Source organism: Pituophis catenifer, unplaced genomic scaffold, assembly GCF_029215685.1.
Source record: "Pituophis catenifer annectens isolate HBS135680 unplaced genomic scaffold, rPitCat1.0.hap2 SCAF_1, whole genome shotgun sequence".
In the NCBI taxonomy this organism is placed as follows: Eukaryota; Metazoa; Chordata; class Lepidosauria; order Squamata; family Colubridae; genus Pituophis; species Pituophis catenifer.
Genome location: NW_027256881.1, coordinates 88,150,552 through 88,165,576, shown reverse-complemented (window position 1 = coordinate 88,165,576; position 15,025 = coordinate 88,150,552). Strand labels below are relative to the sequence as shown.

General features: G+C 35.8%; 1 protein-coding gene across 1 annotated transcript in view; it reads right to left on the bottom strand.

The window, feature by feature from the left end:
* MAP3K5 (mitogen-activated protein kinase kinase kinase 5) overlaps nt 1-15,025 on the bottom strand; it is a 109,829-nt gene that overhangs the window by 60,720 nt on the left and 34,084 nt on the right. The window contains exons 2-4 of the mRNA XM_070932686.1: nt 11,310-11,449; nt 7,757-7,780; nt 167-360 (exon numbers count right to left, since the gene is read on the bottom strand). Coding sequence (XP_070788787.1) covers nt 167-360; nt 7,757-7,780; nt 11,310-11,449 — 358 coding nt within the window. The remainder of the gene's footprint in view (nt 1-166; nt 361-7,756; nt 7,781-11,309; nt 11,450-15,025) is intronic.

Below are 15,025 nucleotides of genomic sequence, written 5' to 3'. Positions count from 1 at the left end.
ACTAGAAAACCTCCAAGATCCTTTCCAACTCTGTTATTCTGGTATTCCTGTTATGTATTGTCCCTTGGCTGCTGCTATCAAATGCTATATCTGTTACACTTATTGGGTCCATGTGGTTTTCTTTTTTACGGCAAATTTGAATGTTACAGCTGAAGACACTCCATACCTTGAGCTGCCCTGTGCCATCTTCAAGAGCTGAATAAAGCGGTCAACTAAGGGTAAGCATATTGGTCCCAGCAACAGTTCGAAGTTGGGTTGCATCAATTCCGTCAATCCCTTCATAAAACTGCTGTCACAGCAATAGACTTTGTTATGGGGAGTTATCATATATGGAACAAATATATAATTGCCAGTGCACATCTGCAGAAAAGGGGGGAAAGGTTTAGCAATGTAAATTATAACATATATAAAATAATCTTAAAATCAATATACTTTGTAGAATGTAACTAACACCTAACATAATTTTCATATTGTAAATCTCTTTAATCCATGCAGCTTTCCTTATTAATAGATTCTGCTGGCACAGTATACTTATGTGATTAACATCCCATCTTTCCACATAGGAACATACAGCATCTTATGCCAGTAAAACACATCTAAACAACAACAAAAGCAGCAATATATATGACATAAAAAAAACAATGAACAGTTGATTAAAAATGGAATGTTTTTCCATATTCCCTCTATCAAAGTAACAATGCATCTGCCATCCCCACACTGGTGTCCAGTTGTGATAGACTATAATTCCTATCTGTCCGAAAATGTATGTTCATAATGACTGGGGATGAGGGATACTATAATCAAGCATATATGGAGTTGTTATTTATGTTAGTAATCAGATTGGGAAAGAATTGGCAGAACATTACTATTTAAGGAGGGAATTCTTCCAAGTACTTTAACTGAAAGAATAACTTGCACATCAGACAAGTTTGGACATAAAGAAGCTCTGCAGGTGAACAAATATTTGGATTATGCAAGGGTAAGGAATTATAGAGATGGTCCTCTATTTTACTGTTTACTGTTGTAAACATGATCGATATTCTTTGAAGAAGTGAAAGGGAACAACTATAATTTTAATTGATAGCCTGGGAAGCACAGATATCACGAGAAGAAATTCTTGGTATTATACAACAGAATTTTCATTATACTGCATCATAATATACACATTAATTATAATATAAAGAATATGGGGAGATTCAAAGGTTATCATGGTTGAATTATTGAAATATTATCAAGAACCTTGACTATGTTTTTCACATCAGGATTGAGCATAAAACTTTCACATAACTTTTAAATATTTAGACATTAATATACTTAAGGTTTTAAATTACTGCCCTGTCTGGAAAGTATAAGAAAGGATATAAAGAGATGAAACACAATTTCTCTTTATATTTGCTGCAAAATAAAGCAGGATAAGACATAGCCTGCTAAAAAGTATATTATCAAGCAGTTCAGTTGGCATAGTTACTCCTTTTAAAGTAGAAGAATCAACAAAGCAGTGGATTGTGATGGAAAACACTTGCCTTCAGGCTATGAATGAAAACTGGGTAAGCCAGTTGGCTTTCATGCCTAAGGAAGAACTATAATTTCCTGATTTATAGCCAGGTGCCTTAACCACTAGACTAAACCAGCTCTCATCCTATCAACCTAATCCTATCAAAAATTATGAGCAAGCTAAAATGTAATTTGTTTTATTTAAAATAAAAGATCAAATTTTACAGATCATAAACTATACTGCTATTACTACTACTCTAGTTATGCTCATGATGAGAGCACCACAGATGATAGATAGATAGATAGATAGATAGATAGATAGATAGGAGAGAGACAGACAGACAGACAGACAGACAGACAGACAGACATTTGCAAGCTGTGCTCATTCTTTTTACAATTCCCAACTTTCTCAACTAGCACAGCTCTCAGCGTGCTGATTGGAAATTCTGGAAGTTGGAGGACTAAAGCAGTGATGGGAGGCAACCTAGATTCTGGGCATGCACAGATGAAGAAAAAGAAGCCCTGTTCCTAACAGGCTACAGCCGGGGGGTCCCTAATCCCTGGACTAACGTATTGGAAAGCAAAAGACTGTGGAATATTGGCCTAACCTAAAATAGATAAAACTCTGAATTCCCTAGAAAGAAATTCAGGTTTCTCTACAGATTTGTCCTCCACATAAACAAGCACAATGTTGATATAAATTTCTACTTTTTGCAGTAATTACAGCACTCCTTTGTTAGAAAAATCCTGTCAACTCATAGAAGCTAAGGCATGTTAATTATTAATCCTCCCTTATTACATTAGGCAATATGCTTTTGTAGCATTCATTATATCTTTTATAATTATGCCCAAGAGGAAACACTAACAGGATGATGATGAATCAGTTCTTCTTGTACAAATCTTATTTTGCCACTCTCAGAAAACATACATAATAATTATGTTAGAGCACTGTTGAAATGTCCTCCCTGCAGCATTTTTTTGAGCAGTAGTAATAAATAGAAAGATCCAGAGCTTATTAGTGTTAGGTATGACCTAGAATGGTTATAGTTTTAGTTATAGTTATAAAACTATAGTTATAGTTTTCCACATACACAGGCACGTGTGCACACGTGCACAGACACACAGACTGATATTTTGCAGCAGAATTAGGAATTTAAAATGAATAACACCATGAACAATTATTAAGATTTACGGAAATTTTCTGATCTTTCGTCACTGGCCTAATGTTCAAATTTATTTGTAAATTTGATACTCATCCCATTCTTTCTACTGCACATATTTCATCATTCAAAAGTAGGTATCACCATCAATGAAGCAGTATGTTTAGTGACGTATCTCAAATCTACACCAATTGAAAATATATATTCTCTCACTGGCATTGCCCCACCTAAGATCAGGAAAGAGGTTGCAGCAGACACTTGGAGAACTAAGCAAGAGAATGACCTTCAACATCCTCTGAATGGACATATTCCCCAAACTAGCTGACTCAGATCTAGGAACAACTTCATGGCAAGAACAAACATTCTTGAGGGTACACAAGAACAAAAACGAATTAAAAGATGGAGGAAGGAGACCGTTAAGCAAGGAATAACATTGAAGGAAGATATGGCTGAAGGATCCAACCTCTGTTATATTACCTGGAGGACCTTGAATAGGCTGAGAGTTGGAATGCCAAATTATAAAAGTAATATGCTCAAGTAGAGGCTCTTAGCAGATGGACAACACACGGTGTGAATCTGGAGAGACACAAAGCCCAGCCCATCTGCTGGTATGTCGACTACTACCAGAAACACGTACCGATAATGACTTATTTTTGGCTTTGCCAACAACAAAGCCAAGAAGGTGGCTTCAATAAAATTTGACCTAGACACGGAAAAAGAAACATTCAAGGAGCAGTTACAAATTAACTCCTAGAAACAGTTAAGTTGCTGCATAATTCTCAACTTAATATTCTTTCTCTGTGTGTCTCTCTCTTTAGAACAGAATTGATATCACTTGTGAAATCTGTTTACATACAGTAGTCCTATTTTTCTTCTCTGTTTGTGCAAACTACATGCTATTTCTCATGTGAGCCATCAGCATGTTCTAGAGTTGGGGCAGATAGATTTTCCTAAGTAAGCCGAGCATGTGCAATAGGAAACTGCAGTTGGGCCAGAAACCTAGGCACGTGGACTCACTACATTTCATATTTATTTATTTAAATTTTGAGGCCATCCAAATCCTTAATTCTGGGCCAACTAACAACATAAATAGAAAAAAAAATCAGTGCAGAACATCCAGAATTGTTCACTTGCATTTCTGTTTCTGGAATTTAAAATACTTACTGTATTTGACAGCACAGTATCAGTACTAGAATTTTGGGTTCTATAATCTCCCAGGATTTGAAATGGACACCTAACATTAGAACCATCATCAAAAAGACACAACAAAGAAAGCTCTTCCTGCGTCAACTTAGGAAGTTCAGACTGCCCCAAGAGCTGTTGATACAATTCTACTGAGAAATTATTAAATCCATCTGTACTTCTATAACTGTCTGGTTTGGTACAGCAATTAAACAGCATAGGTGCATACTCCAAAGGATAGTTAGGACTGCTGAAAAAAGAACTGCAACCAGGCTGCTTTCCATAGAAGGCCTGCAGGTTGCGCAAATCTGGAGTAGGACTGAGAAAATAACTACAGACCCCTGACATCCTGGACATAATCTGTTTCAACTCAGAACGCCGCTATAAGGCATTACATGCCAAAACAACTAGACATAGGGACAGTTTTTTCCATCATGCTATCACTCTGCTGAACATCTGATCCTCACAGTACTGTCTTACGTCTAAGAAGTATTTTCACCCATGTTGTATGGCTGGAGTATTATTATTATCCTTCTCATCTTCTCTACTATCCCTATTATTGGTATCTTCATTATGATTCTTATTATCTTGTTGCATTGCATGTACATGGAGCCCTTCTGCATGGGGTACAAATTCCTTATGTGTCTAATCACACTTGGCCAAATAAAGTACTGTATACTATTCTTTTTTAAAAGTTTGTGCTGTATTTTGCAATTTATCACTATTAGCAGCTTTAGACAACATGCATGGAAATGTAATTAAGAGTAAATTAATTAACTACATGTTTTAGTGTTGTGATAACACTACTGGTATACAATTTTTTCAAATGCAGAAATAAAATGAATGAAGAATTGGTTGCCTTCCTAAAACCTGAGCCATTTCAAACCAGAAAAATGCAGCTGGCATCAAGATTTTATATCTAGCTGGCACCAAGATTTATATGCAGCTGGCACCAAGATTTTATATCTAGCATATACTCTAGCAGCATATGCTGCTACTTCTGGCCAGGCTGAGAAATTTTAAAATTTTTCATTAATATCACCAGAGGACAAAGACTTCAGTATCTTGAAACAGTCCTCTATAATGACACTTCCCAAAGTTGTGTTCCTCATGCCTCAAATATAATCACTTTCAAACATGTTTCCTGGTGCAGTTTTCTGATGTAGTCTTCAAATACAGAAAAGAGACAAAAAATACCCTACCCAGCTCTGCAAAATAATTTTCTTTGCAAATTGCCAAGAGGTACACATTGGAATGCAGCATTTGGATAACTTTGATGCCAGCCAAATGAGAACTCCTAAGATAAAGCATCCTTCCTCCTAACACCACCAAATAGTCTGAAGCTCATAGAAAGGAAGATGTGTTCAATGATCAGTCCTCATAGGAGACAACATTCTTCAATCTTATTTTTTTTAAAAAAACCTCTCTCCATATAATCAGCACTTTTCCACATCCTATGCGTGTGAATCCTAAAATGACTTGAGTTACCAGCCAAGAGGTTGCTGGCCTCTTCAGAATTCTACTACTTACTATCAGATTTGAACTATGGAAGATAAGACCCTTTCTGTTCTTTTATCAGTCAAAAGCAGAAAGGCACTAAGTGTGTTTTTCTTATTTGAGCACATATAAGGTAGGATAAATGGTTCTCCTATTATAGTATAGTTTATTGTCATTGCACATGGTACAATGAAATTAAATGCCGTCTTCAGTGTACATTATAATTATAAAAATAAAAACACAAGCATGCATCCTTTACATTCTATATAATTGAAATTGAAAACCTAATATTACACTATACCATAGAATTCAACGCTACAGTTCTGAAACACTAATGTTTCATGATCATAGTCTGATTTCAAAGTTTTTGTACTGAGAGAATTGGGATAAATATTATTTTGGGGTTGCATCTCATGTTCTCAAAGGTGTTATTTGTTCCTGCAAATAACAAATATTCTCCTCACTCTGCCACCCCAGGAATTTTTAAATTCTCTGCAGGATCAGCTTGGCTTTTATGCTGCCTTCAAGTTATAGTTTGTTATAGTTTTTTTTTTAATTTGACTTATATGCCGCCCTTCTCCGGAGACTCAGGGCGGCTTACAGTGCGTTAAGCAATAGCCTTCATACTTTTGTATATTTATACAAAGTCAGCTTATTGCCCCCACAAACTGGGTCCTCAATTTACCTACCTTAGAAAGGATGGAAGGCTGAGTCAACCTTGAGCCTAGTGAGATTCGATCTTACTTTAATTGCAGACAGCTGGTGTTAAATTACAGTGCTTCTGTCTGTTGAGCTATCCAGGCTCTTATAGACCCTTTTGTGCAGGATCTTATCTTTTCTGGTCAAGGCACAGCTGTATATCCTTCCCAGTTCATAAAACAGTGAAGGATACAGACAAGTGTTGGGTAAGGAGTGCTTAGCAACGAAAGATGTTTGAGCTAAATCATTTCATTATTAGTTTAGGTGCTGTTCCCATCCAGAGAGAATGTGGGTGGCCTACATTCTCTTTCCTTACCAAGGAAATTTAAATAGGAAAAAATATCATAAAAGGACAACCATCTAAATAAAAGTCAAACTTACGAAGAAAACCATGGCTACTGAAGAACAATAAACATCCTAACAGAACCAAGGTGGGCTTTCAGTTCCCACTCTCTCAAAAATCTAAGTTTTTATAGCTATCTTAAAACTCAACAGGATAACATTGTTCTTCTGCAAAATTTATATATATTTTTAAATGTTTTAATATTTGTATTCTATGTTTTTTATCTTGGCTGTACACCGCCCTGAGTCCTCAGGGAGAAGGGCGGTATATAAATTGGAAATTAAATTAAATTAAATAAAGACTACAGTAAATGTGATGCAGGCCCAGGTAGTACACAATAATTCTACTAATAATTCTGGAAAATCAATTTGCTTTGCTAGTTCTCTGCAAGAGCAGAAATGGTAACTTTTTTCAGTATCTATCACCATATGATTTTAAATTGATTAAATGTATCACACAGTAGCCAAAATTCACCCTACACTTTGTAGTATGTGTCATCTGTAGCCTTTTTTTTTTTCCTATTAAAAATGAAAGTCATATTAAATAGTGACGTTTTTCCGTTTTTGTCCTGACTGACTTCATCTCAGAAGATGTCATCATTAGTTCACTGGGTATAGGAAACGAAGAGGGTGAACTGGAAGTCAGGGTTAAAAGTGTCATAACTTTTAAATTTAAACTTAAATAAGTTTAAGAAGATAGACAGGAATATTTTTTTACAAAATGCAGACTAATGGAATCTGTTTCCGTCAGACGTAGCAAAAGCCACTTGTTTAGATGGTAGAGTTTTCTCCACCCATATCATGGAGAGCTTGCTACTTCTTTTTGCTGTACCATCCTGTTTACAGACTTCTGAAAGCTTTTACATGGCTACATACATTCTTCTGGCCTAATCAATGCAGTTTTTCTTTTGTATACAAAAGCCTGCATTATGAGTGCTGGGAAGTCTGGGTGATATGCACAATCTATCAACCACTGACATTTGTAGAGACAGGAAATGCATCCATCTGAATACAGCTTGCAAATGCAGAAGCAGAATAGAAAACCAGGTTAAAAGAAATTCAGTGGGAAGCTGTAAGAATAAAATGAGTAAAGAGAATATGAAAAGAATAATACAAGAAAGAAGAAAGATTGTTCATTTGAAGAAAATAGCAAATCTTAAAAGCATGAAAGGTAAAGTAAACTGGTTAATATAATACCAAGCATCATTTTTTTTTTATTAAATTTATATACTGCCCTACTCCCGAAGGAATTTAATGGAAAAATCAGTAAAATTATAGTTACATCTTCAGACAAGTTATCAACCAATAAGGAACAGTGCACAATTCAGAAACGTGTATAGCAGAAGCTGAAATTTCACTTTTGTTTTTAAAAATATACTTACATTATTCTTCTGGCAAATAATTTCCTGTAAAAGGGGGAAAAAACAGATGAGAGAACTACCCATGAACAATGTATGCATCTTCTTACTGTATACTCAACAAAAAGTACACTTAATTTTGTTTGCTCTGGGAATTTTATGATGGGTGCTACATCATATTAGCATTATATAATTGTTGAATGAAAGACCTTTAAGTGTCACTAAAATTCCTCATGTTATTAAATTAAACAGATGAAACTTTTCTTGGACTGAGCATAGGCGAATAAGAAATGCCTCATGTGTTAAATTCAACTGTATCAATGAAAAATGAGGAAGGGCAAAAAGGTAACTAGAAAAACAGCAAAAAAAATTATCACAACTTTTTACAGAGCAACATTATTAATTAATTAATTAATTAATTAATTAATTAATCTGCTTTCATGTCTATTCTGAATATTTACTCTGATATAAAGCTGAATTAATAGCATGCCAGCACTGATATAGCAACATTTTTGTATATTCCAGACCTGTTTCTTTTGCATATTTCAATCATTTATGATATCAGGAAAAAAGATCCAATCAAAAAGGAAAAAGGGACCTAAATCCTTATTCTGCATGCTCTCATTCTAGGTAACTGTTCAGTGGAATAATGTTGTTTTGTGCCTTTGCTAAAAATAGTTCTATTTGTTACTGGAAACCTGATATTCATCAACTGTTATTTATAACAGCATCACAATTGGCTAACTGACAGCAACATGATGACATAGTCTCATATGTATCACAATGTTTCTGAATATAAAACATTTCCTTTTTGAAATCTTCAAAATGAAGCATATGAGTAAAATTCCAAGCTACATGCACCCCAGCTAAAATACCTCTGAGGAGTTTGAGGAGTAAAAGTAAATAAAAGCACATGTTTGTACATGAAAAGAAAATGTTAATATTACAATCCCATCAGGCTTAAATCCTACATAGGGAGATCATGTAGGAGATGATCAGGCCCTCATGCCCACAAGAGAGCTAAATCCAGCCCATCTTGAATTCCTTCTGCTCTTTATCTCCCGCTAATTTCCCTTGGCTGTTAGTAGTTCAGATTCTTGCAGAGAGCTCAAGCTTACAATAAATCTTTATACCATTTGAACTTTCTGGATCTCCTCATTTTCCTGGTGCTCGACAGATCTGGGCTACAGATTACAACACTTTTGATAGATTTATATTTGTTGCTACTGTTATACAAAACAGTAGTTTTGTAGCAACAAACAGCAACAAAAAGGAGAATTTTGTCAGGGAGCGATTTAGTTTCAAGTGGAGCAATAAAGTGCAACTGTCTATCCAAAGGCTTTTTAATGAATGAGGCATACATTCTACAGAATGTCTCTATCTCCTGATAGAGATGGTAACTTTTTGACAAGTATTGATCTGTCTGAAATACATCTAAATTGCATTTGGACACTGAAAGGAACAAACGTATCTTTGAAAGAGTGGTACTTGAAACTGGGCTTCACAAATAAAACTTATCTCAAGGTTGACTCAGCCTTCCATCCTTCCGAGGTAGGTAAATTGAGGACCCGGATTGTGGGGGCAATAAGCCGACTTTGTAGAAACACCACTTATGGGTGGCAAAAGCCCTAATAAGCAGGTATATACAAAAGAATGAAGGCTATTGCTATAAGTGCATTGTAAGCTGCCCTGAGTCTTCAGAGGAGGGGGGCATATAAATTGAACTAATAAATAAATAAATATCTACAACCCAAAGTTGATAAAAACATGGGGTCCCAATTCAATTTTTTTCCTGGCCATGAAAAAGCAGAAGAGTGGTATGTTTTTTGACTGCCTTCTATAGTTAGAATTTTTGATGGCCAGGACACAAATAACTGTTTTACCATATGCTATCTCTCATGTAGGCCAATCCAACTGAGGCAACCATTAGTAGAGATTATCCTCATTTTCTCACATCCTTTGTACATTCAGCTGGTATTAAGCAACAAGAAAGTCTTTTTTGTTGTGGTTCTTACTCTGTGAAATACCCTCCCTCTCGAGATAAAGCTTGTGTCAACCTTATGATAACTGATAAACACGCTGAAAACATGTTCATTTATCTTCACATTTGATGCCTCAAGATGGTATCCTTCCACAACTCAAGGCCATAGGTTTACACATTCTGGGCTATTTCAGTTATATCTGAGCAATCTGATTGCAGTTTAAATGTATTTGACTTGCATTTTAATGTTGCAAACTCTTAGGAATTCATGGCAAGATAGGCAATATACAAACAATTTAAAGATAAGTAATATAAGAATAACATTAAGAATATGCTGGGATTAGCATACAATAATACTGAAAAAGTAAAAGTAATATAATAAAATCAACCCATGAATTGTATTTGTATTGTACAAGTCTGGATCTGTCTGAGCTACAGATATGAATATGCATATTGCAAGCAGAAGTTGTGAGTTGCAAGACAATAATTTTAGTTGCTAGACACATTCTCAGAAGGTACAGAGAACTTAATTGTATAAAAATCTCTTTAACTATCAGATCAGTATGATGATGACCTGATCTATCTGAAAAGGAACTATGCTTTTCTTAGAATTTCCCAAACCAGCATTTGCTAAATAGGCATCTGTCATGAATATTGTAAATGAAAGCTATCTTAGTGTAACTATAATACTCTAGGTTCTTTCCAGCAATATTAGGTGTATCCTAATTTTTTCCCCAAGGATTTGTTCTTCTTTATGTATTTAACTAGTGAACTGCTTTGATATAGACCTTTATACAGTATTATATTCCAAGGAACAGCAAGGAATCAGTCACTATCTATGCACAACTAATCTTTGTAGGGCAGGTATAAAACATGTGGTTGGCACTGGCACAATATGTGAGGCTTGATTCATTTAGACTTTTATTTTTTATTTACTATGGTATGCAAGCTCAATGTATATGATCCAGGAAATGGGTTAATTCTAGAATCCAGATAGATGTGCTGTGAAACATACTTAGTATTTACCTCTTGCGTCTTTCACATTAAAATAATTTAGCAATAAGCCACTGAGAAGGCTAACCACAGTAAGCATTTAAGGCCACTTCTTAAAAAACAGAAATTAGTGGAAAAAGTCAAGGCATGGTTTTTTTTTTAAAGAAAAAAGTTCTATTTTGAAAGTATATTCTCCCCTTACTTGATAAAGTAATTATTTTTTATAATCCACATCTGGTTGAGACTGAAGGAGAACTTTCTTCAAATTCATAGAAAAAAATAGAAACAGAACCACAGAAGTTCCAAGAACCACAGGCTTACGCACGTGAGGAACTTCAGTTTTTGCAATAGTTTTACTTCTAACCTCATTTCCTACATCAATCTTGTTCCAACATGGGACTTTTCAGATAGGTTGTGTCTGCATAGCACACAAAAACCCTGAACTGTTTCCAAGCTTCTAGGCTATTGTGGCAGCAACTAAAACTGAGAATTGTGTAGATACCAACAATTCCACACAACACAATGATACATTTCTCTGTATCTTTCTCCAGTCTGTCTTGTTTTTATCCAAGCTCTGTCTTAATTTTAAAAAGGCATCTGTACCTTCAGTGATTGCAGAGAATCTGTGTTTGTATCACAGTAGAGAATAATGTTGTTGGCCATACTGAAGCTCTCTCGAACTCCTAGATGATAGAAGAGGGAGGGCTGACGGAAAGCATCGCTCATTTCCACCACGGCAATATCTGCAAGGAAGATCAAAATATATGCTAATCAAGTACAGTACTCAAAAAAAGATATGCTGAGAACCCATTAACTTCTCTCAGTCATTATTTTAGTCAGCTAATATCCTGAAATGACAAAATCTCTCGAAAAGATTATTTGAAAAACAACTATGACTAACTAACATGAAACGTAAACATTTTTTACTACAAAAAAAATAAACCTTTAGCTAAAAAAACAGAGTGAAGATAATCAGCTTCTTCCCTCTCTTTTTCTATGGCATGATTGTGCTTCAAGGGGAATCCACAGTGGACGAGGAGTTCCCATTTAGAATAAAGAGGCAAAGACTGAAATATCAAGTAAGAAGCCCTCAAAAGCTTTTTGAAGCACATTAACAGAGAAGGACCACCAAAATGCAACATTTCATGCTTGTGAATTTAATATTTGGAGCGGTCTTTCATTGCAAATGGAAATATGTGGCATTTGTAGCTTTCCTTTGATGGCACAGTAAGATTCCTGGCTCTTCACCTCATTTGGCTCCGAGGTTGCATAGCTAAATAATCTTCATATAATGTTTCCACATGGATATAAAACCAAGTATTTTCAAATCCTTTCCATTGCAACGTGTCTACATTTATTTACAATGGACAATTCTGGGTCATATTCTAACATACACAGGTGGCTAAGAGGAACTTAGTCTGCACCTTTGAGCACATGGAAGATTCACCTCAGGTAAAAATTTAGGACAAGATCAATAGTAGGAAGAAACTGGGTTTTTTTTTTTTTTTTTGTGAGAATCTTTTGCTACTAAGGAAATTCTTCAAAGAAGCAAAATTTATACTTATAAATTCTTCTTTAACAAATAATTGCAATGGGCTTCACGTTGAGTTCTCTTCCTGATGATCTGGAATGCTCCAGTGAAGTGGTGGGTTTCAAATTTTTTTACTACTGGTTCTGTGGGTGTGGTTTGGTGGGCATGGCATGGCGTTTTGGGCGTGGCTTGGTGGGCATGGCAGGGGAAGGATACTGTAAAATCTCCATTTCTTCCCAATCAGCTGGGACTTGGGAGGCAGAGAATAGATGGGGGTGGGGCCAGTCAGAATTTTTACTACCGGTTCTCCGAACTACTCAAAATTTCCACTCCCGATTCTCCAGAACTGGTCAGAACCTGCTGAAACCCACCTTTGCTCCAGTGCCACCAAATGAGGGTTTTTTAAAATCAAAGATTATTGACATTTTGTTAATTCAAAAATTGTTTCATTGATTTCATTAACCACTCTTTAGGAGAGCAATTTCACCCTAGTGCTGCAGTTGTTTCTAATGAAATTATTCCTGCTACAAAGAAAACTCCGTAGGGCTGATTTAGCAGTACCAAACCTCTTATCATGTTTTTTTCCATTTTCCATAGGACTTCTTGCTAGATAAGTGTTCTCAAGGAAATAATCTACAGTACCTGTAAATTTTACTCAACTCTGTTAAAAGTGAGTTTCCTGTGATAACCAATGGAAGATAACACTCTACCAATTGAATAATGGACCACATCTCATGATGAATACACATTTCTATGAGCCAGTATTCTTTAAACCTTTCAAAAACTTTTCCTTTTTAAAAAGAAAAGGTGAAATGAATGCTGAAATATTTTGCTATATTTACAAATTCTATTATAAATCTTAATGCAGTTATGAATTTGGACGTAGCAAAATATTTCAACAACATCTATGTAAAACTTGTTCAGAGAAGTGAGGTCAGCATAACAGCGAACATTTTAAATACTTGCTGTGGATTACAGTGAATGTTGAAAACCCATTTTACTCCAAGGTATAATAAAACAAAAGCAGCACATTCTGTATCTTGGAAGATATTTGTGGAATACATTCAAATTCAAATTATTCAGAGAATACTGAAGTTCAGCATAAATATGATTTAAGAAATATTATAAATTAGGCATTGATGCTCACAGGGCAGAGATAGAATATATTATCAAGGAGTATTCATGATCTTGAAGCACACAACAATAAAAGGGATTATTTCAAAGACACACAAATCTCTCTTAAATGAATTTATTAAGCAATGTCATTTATAATCATTCCTTTAAAACAAGGCACTTCTAAGTCCATTACTTGTCTTAAACTGACAAAACAATATATGATAAAATTATACAGTGATAATTATGCATTTTCATAAGGACAAAGAGGCTATATCTCAAGCTATAATCAAAGTTAATCAAAAAGAAGCTGAGACACTAAAGATAATTTCATTGGACTTTATAATGTAAGTCGTCCAATGATCAAAGAACTATGGCCTTTAACAACACTCACTAAGGTTTCCATACAATATAAAACCACAAAAGTTACTCTAGAGATTATATAGCTGTATTATTGTTGAAATTGCCCAAACATGTTTGGCTTCTATAGGACATTTTTTATAATAATGCAATCAAGTAAGTTTCTACTTTTGTTTTATTTGGATTCTATATTGGTTTCATTGGCCATGACTGGATGATGACACAAACCATCTGCTCTTACTTACTACTTTCCATATTACACCCTGTTTCCCTGAAAATCAGACATCCCCTGATAATAAGGCCAATCGGGCTTTTGAGTGCATGCACTAAAATAAGCCTCCCCCTGAAAATAAGCCCTCCCCAAAAATATTTAAACGCAGAGCTGGAAATCAGGTAAGACGGCAAGAGGAGCTCCATCTTGCACCATGCACCCCAAAATAATAAGACCTCCCCGAAAATAAGGCTAAGCGCTTATTTAGGGGTTCAAAAAAAATATAAGACAAGGTCTTATTTTCGGGAAAACATGGTATTTTATTCCATGTACTTAAAGAAAGGAAGAGGGCTGTTGGCTACTTGTGCCCTTCCAGCCAGCCCTACTTCATTAGCAGGTATTTGAATCACTCTCTCATCCTTCCTCTTTCCAAATGTAATATAGGCTTGTGCCATTGCCCCTCCATTCATGACACTCAAGATAACTCTAGTGAAACCTCCTCCTCTCCTTCAGCTGACCCTGGAACTGCCTGCCACTTTGTTGTGGGGAGGGGAAACAAAGGAGCTGTGGATCATGAAGAAATCCACATCTCTGCTCCCCATTCTGACATGTCTCCAAAGACTCCCTCCCCCCAGGGAGAAAAAAAGGCTCCCTTACAACTGCCATCATCCCCCAGCCAGTCCCAGCTTGCCAGGAGATATTTGAATTGCTCCCTCATTTTTCCTTCAGTGGCCACTGCAGTTAAGACATTTCAAATGGGCTCAGTTCAAAGCAGCCAATGGCCATTCACTCATTAATCCCTGCTGTCAGCTGATTGGGCACCGAGGTTGGAAAGAGTGCAAGGATATGCTCCTCATGCCATGCAACCTATTGGTTCCTGGGAAAAGTAGTTGGTGGGACTGAAGCAGCCACAACTTTGCCAAATTTCAATCCCACAGGAGTCATGGGTCCCAGACTTTGGACGGATTCTGTAAGTTAGACCACCTGAGGTACATAGATTCAAAAAATTGTTACTTTATGATACATCATTTTATCCAATTGAAGGTTACAAAGTACCAAGTAGAAGTTTTAGTGTCATATAGATTGCAAATGGGTTCTCCATGT